General features: G+C 42.9%; 1 protein-coding gene across 1 annotated transcript in view; it reads left to right on the forward strand.

The window, feature by feature from the left end:
* HPSE (heparanase) overlaps positions 1–7,500 on the forward strand; it is a 50,947-nt gene that overhangs the window by 41,591 nt on the left and 1,856 nt on the right. The window contains exons 11-12 of the mRNA XM_089675924.1: positions 4,911–5,054; positions 6,127–7,500. The exon at positions 6,127–7,500 is cut by the window's right edge and continues 1,856 nt beyond it. Of these exons, the coding sequence (XP_089532050.1) occupies positions 4,911–5,054; positions 6,127–6,286 (304 nt within the window). The 3' untranslated portion in view covers positions 6,287–7,500. The remainder of the gene's footprint in view (positions 1–4,910; positions 5,055–6,126) is intronic.

Here is a 7,500-nt window from a genome sequence, read left to right on the forward strand (position 1 = left end):
TGAAATTAACAACAGGTGCACTAGATGGGCGACAATGAGATAACCCCAAAAACAGGAATGGTTTTACAGGTGGAGGCCATCGACATTTTGGCCTATATTTATGAAGAAAGATTATTTATTTGCAAAATGTTATAGAAATTAAGAATTTTTCAAAATTTTTGGTTCTGTTTAGCAAAAAATGAAAAACCCAGTGGTGAATAAATATCACCAAAAGAAAGCTCTATTTGTGTGAATAAAAAGATAAAAATTTCATATTAGTACAGTGTTGCATTACCGAGAAATTGTCATTCAAAGTGTAACAGCGCTGAAAGCTGAAAATTGGCCTGGTCAGGAAGAGGGTAAAAGTACCTGGTATTGAAGTGGTTAAAGACACTGCAAAAAGAGGAACTCCCATATATTTGCCAGAAATGCACTCCGCTCCCAAGTTCTGTTGTGGGATGACAACACACGGCATTTTTGTGGACTGAAGAGTGTCAGCCCTGCCTAATTGTCCTTTGCTAAACTACTGAACCCCCCCCCCATCCCCATATGCTTATGTACCAATCCTTAGGTATTGCTGATGAATTTGGGTCCCCCTATAGTTCTGCACAGCCAGTCACTTCCCATTTCCCACACAAGCTTTCATCCAAAGACAGAAATCAGTCCTTGAACATTTTTTATTGAGGGTATTAGAACTTCGATAGGGTAGGGAGGTATAGGATGCCCAAGAGAACCGAAATCTGAGGACAGCTTCCTGAACTACTCACAGCTTCTTTTCTCTTTCACAGTCTCTGTTGCAGTGCTAGCTAGCAGCTACTACTTGTAACTACTTGACCCTAGATGAACTCCTCTTCACCCAGCAATCTGGAGATTTTCTTCCTGAGCAGGGGATCTGGCCCCTGTTCATTTAAATAAGATGCACATTCACTAGCAGAGGGCTAATCTGGTTTCCTGCCAGAGTGCTCCTTCCCCTATCTGTCCAGGGGCTGCAAGTGTACTCACTCAGAGCCTCTCCTGTACTGCTTGTGGGATGGCTGCTGCTACCAGGCCTATCGGCTGGGCTGCTCCTTCTCTGCCATAGAGGTGATCCTTTCTCAGGGGGCCAGTGAGTCCCAAGTTTTCCTCCTTTCTGACTCCAGGCTCACAGGCAGGTCCCATCTGTCTAGGCCTCCTGGCAGCATTCCTCTTCCAGCCTCACATCTTCCTGCTCCATACTCCTCTCTCACCACCACACTCCTCCTACTGAGCAGGCTTACTCTTTTAAGGGAGTCCCAACCCCTTGCCAAACCCCCTGTTAGGGATTGGCTGAGGTCCCTCAAGAGTGCAACAACCACTCCTCACATCCAAACACTGCCTCTAAGGTCCTCTCCAAAAGCCCCAGAGCAGGGGGAAATTCCAGAGGGGCTGGCCTGCTGAGTCTCAGTCCTGACCAGAATTTGACCCCTCTGGCTATTTCACCTGAGCTGCTAATCAACTCCTAACTAACCATAGAGTCTAGCTCCCCCTAGCTAAACTAGGAGGGTGCTACACTTGCCCAACAACCCCCACCCCCCTTCCCTATAGTTATAGAAAATGTAAGGAAGAGCATCAGTTACCACCATGCAGAGCAGAGTTGTGTGATATATTAGGGGATTGTTAACTGGTAGTGGTAGGAGCATTTGTAGAGAGTCCATGCCAGTCTAAACTGTGGTTTGGGGCTTGGCAGCCCACTTTAAAAAACAAAAAGTCAATGTTACACAAAAACAGTTGTCCATGCGGGGGATTTTCATCATCAAAACCACTTAACAGAAAAAAATGAACCAGCTGATGCCCTCAGCAGCACCACTGCTTAGGCCTTGAACCTTTTACTTTTTCTTTTGACTGATCCCTCAGATAACCACACACAGTAGCTTTGTGCTCATTCAGTTGTCTCAGCTCTCCTGGCTCTCTCAGCCTTCTTGGTTCTTTTGGCTCTCTCAGCATTCTCAGCTGCGCTCCTGCTGCATGGGCCCACTCCTTGGCCTCTTGATAGAGGTTCTCTTGACACTCTGGGTTCTCTCACTCCTCTGAGACTTCCCTCAGTGCCCAAAACTCACATAGTCATCTTGACTCAATCTCCCAGACTCACTACTACCATCTATGAACAAGGGATCTCTCCTCCAGCATGGAGTCCTGTCTCTTCAGTGGCATACACCTGTCTCCTCACGGGTGCTCTGAACTATGCCCAAGTTCTTTGTTTATAAGGACTACATGCACCTGCACTGTTAGCCAGCTGATACCCTGCAAGGCCTGGAGACTGGGTTGAAGAATTCTTACTTCTTGGAACGCTTTAAAATCTTTACATTCTGGAACCCACTCTGGGAATACCAAAATCCAAAGAAAGTTGAAAAACCACCTTTCTCTGGTCAGAATCAATATTTCGAAGCCCTGCATGCCATCCATTGAGAGTGCAGGTGCCGGTGATGCCACCGGCTGCTACTAAAGGAAATATCTCCTAAACGATGCAAGTTTAAGAGATATTTACTGTACCTACAGGTAACCCTTATTATAGACTTACCTGTAGGTAAAAAACAAAAACAGGTAGTTTACTACTACTTTAACTATAGGATCCACCTATCATTACATTTGATTGATTGTAACTGTATGAGGTCTTATAATACTCTACCTGTAATCCATGCACTGACTGACTATTTAGATTGTAATTGTCTGATTTTTTTTTTTTTTTTTTTCCCTGCCTTTTGATTGAATAAATTAAAGAATAAATAAATGCTCAAAACCCTCTCCCTATCTTAGTCTTCACAACACGCACCAATTATTTAATCCAAGTTGAGAACTAGGAGGGCTAATTAGAGCTCTCGATTTTAACATGGGAGGTGTGCTTAGAAAACATTACCGTTTTTGAATATTACAAGATGAATGGGTATTTTTGCACTTATTGTACAGATATAACAAAGTGCATTAACTGGTATATATTTAACAGACCAAAGGGTAGAAAATACATTTACATACGTTTACAAAAGGAAAATACGTTTACATACAAACCTGAATAATTCATTCTGAAAAGTATACTGTATAAGCACAGGTTACCTTCTGTCATTATAATTGGAAGATCCACAGGTACACCTTGGTGATGTTATATGAAAATTTAGCTTTTTTTTGTAAAATTGAGTTTTTTGGCTCCCCCAACTCCTGTTCCTCGTTGTTAGCCCTGTGTTGTGATGGGTGGCTGAAAAACACAAGAAACAGAGGGCGTACCAGCCTAGCGCATTACCTCAGCAGTGCCTTTAGTTGTATAAAAAAAAGATGTATATTCACAAGGGACATTGAATTAATCTATAAAGATATTCGTCAACGCTCAGTGATAAAAGAAAAATTAGCTGCTAGCAAAATGTGTTCATACACAAGGATGGTGAAGATATGTAATAACAGCAGGTGCACCTGGCAGCAGCAGGCTAAGAAAGTGTTGGAGAGAGATCGTTTGGAGTGCCTTTTCTTTGGGAAGAGCTTCACTTTATAACAAAGTATTTCCTGCTGTTATTTAGACAACTGAGTCTGGTGACCTGGAATTAGTGGCACATCGATCAAACAATGAATAAGAACAACCTGGTCCCCTGAACAAGTCCCTTTAGAGCAGGGGTCTCCAAACTATGGCCCTCCAGGTGTTGAGGAACTGCAAGTCCCATGAGGCCTTGCAAGACTCTGACAGCCACAGGCAAGACTCCCAGAAGCAGAGGCATGATGGGTTGTGTCCTCGAAGTGCGTTAGCCAGTTGGTCATCCAGGGTTCCATCGTATGGACTCAGATGTTGTTTGGATCATACACCTTGTTCAGTTTGACATGCCTGTGTTATTATGTCCATTGTGAGTATGATACTTATTTTTGTTTCTTTAATAAATTATTCTAAACGATAATGCACTAGGTCGGTGCGCCCTTTTTCTGTTTTTCCATTTGTATCCAGTGTATTCGGACCACCCCGGTCTGTTGAGGGCAGCAAGCAGTGCATATTCCAGAAAATTCCAGAACATTCCTATTGGGTCTACTGAGTCCTTTCCTAGTGCAGGAGTAAAGTGTTTGTTGTGTTGGATTTGCATGATGGGACTTGTAGTACTGTACTTGTAGTACTTCAACGGCTGGAGGGGCCATAGTTTGACAACCCCTGCTTTAGAGGATAGGTAATTCAAAAGACTGACGCATTTCGAGGGGCGATCAGAGCCACTCCTGTCACATGATCTCTGGTGATGTCTCCTCCCACATCGATCACAGTGCTAGATAATGAAATGCCAGAGGAGACCTCATGCTGGCTCTCAGGTGTGAGACTCCTCAGAAGAGAGGATCGCCCCTCAAAACACGTCAGCCTTTTGGATCACCTATCCTCTAAAGGGACTTGTTCTGAGGACCAAGTTGTTCTTTTTCATTGTTTGATCGTTATACCATTAATTCCATGTCACTTGCGAGTATATATCTGTTTTTTTTAATATGAATAAAGGGACCAGGTCGTTTATATTCTTTGATCGATGTGCCATTAATTCCATGTCACTTGTGAGTATATATCTGTTTTTTTATACGAATGAAGGCACCAATGAGGTAATGCGGTAGGCTGGTGTGCCCTGTTTTTTGCAGATGTTTTTGCCCTGTTGGAGGGCAGCAAAGCCAGTGCCGTGATTGGAAACCTGAGGTCATCCACTTTGTTGTATGCTTACTTGTGCCAATACACTTCTCTTGGGCGCAGGAGGTTTTCTTCTTGTTTTGACTGCCTATGATGGGTAGCCTCTGACCAATCCAGATGTTTGGAAGGTGGTGGGCCAAGCCAGATATTTGCAGGAAAAGTTGAGAATGGAGGTAACATAATCTGCCTTTATTCCTGGCCCTACAAATGATTTTACAAGCAGTTGTTAACTGATTGTACATAGGGATGTTTTTAACATACTCAACCTCCATCTTTATTTTCCCAGTTTGAAATATAGAATGGGAGATATTTCAGTATTTGCCATGAACCTGAGCAACCACACTCAACAAATACAGCTACCGAGCTCTCTGTCTGGGAAGTTTGTAGATGAGTATCTGCTTCTACCTGGAGATGGAGGACTGTTCTCCAAGTAAGTCAACCAGGAACCTATTTTGTTTGTCTATGCCAGGTATCGCTAAATGGCAGAGTGGGGTCCGGATGTGGACCGAGTCAGTCTTATCCGGACCTATGCAGTCCCACCATTTAAGAACCTTTTCTTCCCCCAGCTGTCCCGCAGTCATCCTTACAGAGCTGACAGCGGGAGGCAGGATAGTCCTGGATGGAGGATGGGAGCTGCCCGAGGTTAACAAGCAGGTGATTGATTGCTAGGACTGCCCTTCATCCTAGTAACCAATCACTGTCTTTGTAAGGTAGGACAGTGGGGGAGGACGAAGTTAAAGGGGCTAAGGACATTAGTGTGAAGGGGGGCTGAGGACTGCGTGTAGGGGGCTAAGGACTGTGGTGTGTGGGGGCTGAGGACATTAAAGTGGGAGGGGCTGAGAACTATAATGTGGGGGCTGCGGAAAGTAATGGAAGGGCTTGAGGACAGTAAAATGGGGGGGCTGAGGACAGTAATGTGGGGGTTGACAACAGTAACGTGGGGGGGGGGTTCTGGGGACAGTAATGTGGGGGGGTTATGTGAAGGGAGGAAAGTACTGTTGGGGGGAGGGGGGTTGATGTCAAGGAAGTGTGAGAACACTATTATGAAAGGGGTGAAGGGGGTGATGCATAGGGGGAGCTGAGGACACTCAAGAGGGATCTTGCTGTGAATGAGGAGGGGACTGTGGTGTGCAGTGGGGATTGAGAACACTGACCTACGAACAGGTTCAGATCTGTACACATGCATTTGGTGCACACGTTGTGGGTAGGTCAGCACTACCTGTTAGAAAACCTGAAGACCCTTTTTTTTTCAAAATTGCACCACAGCAACATGTGGTTTAGTGCACATGAAAATGCACCACAGGCGCCTACATGAGATTCAGACCTCTGCATGCAAATTGTACTGCCCGGACCTTGATGAATTTTAATTAAATACTCCTAGTCTATGCAAAGTCCATCATTTAGTTTTGCCTCAGATATTCTATTAAATGCATTTTTGTATAGTTAAGTGACATTTAAAAAGGTGAATTGTAGAAACGTAACAGTTGTCTCTCTTCTTTTAGAACTGTCTTGTTGAACGGTGAAGTGTTGAGAATGGTGGATGACAAAACGTTGCCTATCTTAAATGGGAAAGAAAAAGCTCCAGGCTCTCCTCTTGTTCTCCCTTCTTTAAGTTTTGGGTTTTATGTTGTGAAAGATGCCAAGGCCAGTGTTTGCTTGTGATTTCCAAAGGGAACTGCTGCAGTCAGAAGATCAGGATAAAAGTCTCCTGAAAACTGCCCATGGTGCTGCTGCCTAAACATTTTTTTTTTTTTTTTTTAAGTAGTCATACCAGATTAAGGTTTTATCGGTGACCTAGACTCTATGCTGATGTAATGTGTGCTATAGGAGAAATATTACTGTTGCTCATAGTAAATGGTTGGCTTTTAGTTTTCCTGTCAACATAGGGGTTGATTTACTAAAGGTGAATAAACTGTGCACTTTGCAAAGTGCAATTGCACTGTGCAAGAGGTTGCTCCAGAGCTTTATAAATGAGCAGAAGCTCTGCTGAGTTCCATCATCTAATCATTTGAATGTAATTGGGCATTCTTTGCAAAGTGTAGCTTTACCTCATTTACTAAGCTCTGGAGCAACTGCACATTGCAAAGTGCACAGTCTATTTGCATTTAGTAAATCATAGTCTCCATATACCAGCCACTTTAGGCTTGTTTTCAAAACGTGGACCAGTTACCTCTAGAAACAAGGTTCCATGCTGCTTTTGGGACTTTGTCATGGACAGCTGCCTCTTATGAAAGCTTCTTCTTTTTTTTTTTTTTTTTTTTTTTTTTTAAAAGAACACTAAGGGGTTGTTTTACTAAAGGCAAATAGGCTGTGCATGCCAAGTACACTAAAAATGCAGTTGCTGTAGAGCTGAGAAAAACATGCAAGGAAATTAAAAACAGCACATGATTGGATGAAAGAAATCAGAAGAATTTTGCATCATTTCAGAGCTTCCCCTCGGATTTAAAGCAACTGCACTTGCAGTGTACAGTATATTTACCTTTAGTAAATCAACCCCTAAAATTGATTTTTCAGTTACTGATTGCACAGTTGCTAGAGCAAATTTACAATATTCATCTTTTACTTGTCTGACATCAGTAAACTACCACAAGTTATTGTACTTTGCACATTGACATTGAGTCATATCCTGTATTTCCACAGGGTAATAATCAATCATTATGCTTTTTTCTCAGGTAAACATTTTTGCTGCTAAAAATCAATATTTGTTTAAATTTATAACAAAATAGGGAAGGGTTACAGCCTCTGTCAAGTTTTTATTGCTGCTTGTGTCTCATAGGGAGAGGTTCTATGTGTATATTCTGGTAACCATTGTCAAAGAAAAACAAAGTGAGGGGAAATCCAAAGTTTCAGGGTTGTTGACAGAGCAAGAGATAAAA

Source organism: Staurois parvus, unplaced genomic scaffold, assembly GCF_062004578.1.
Source record: "Staurois parvus isolate SC_StPar_1 unplaced genomic scaffold, SC_StPar_1.0 ptg000013l, whole genome shotgun sequence".
Taxonomy (NCBI): Eukaryota; Metazoa; Chordata; class Amphibia; order Anura; family Ranidae; genus Staurois; species Staurois parvus.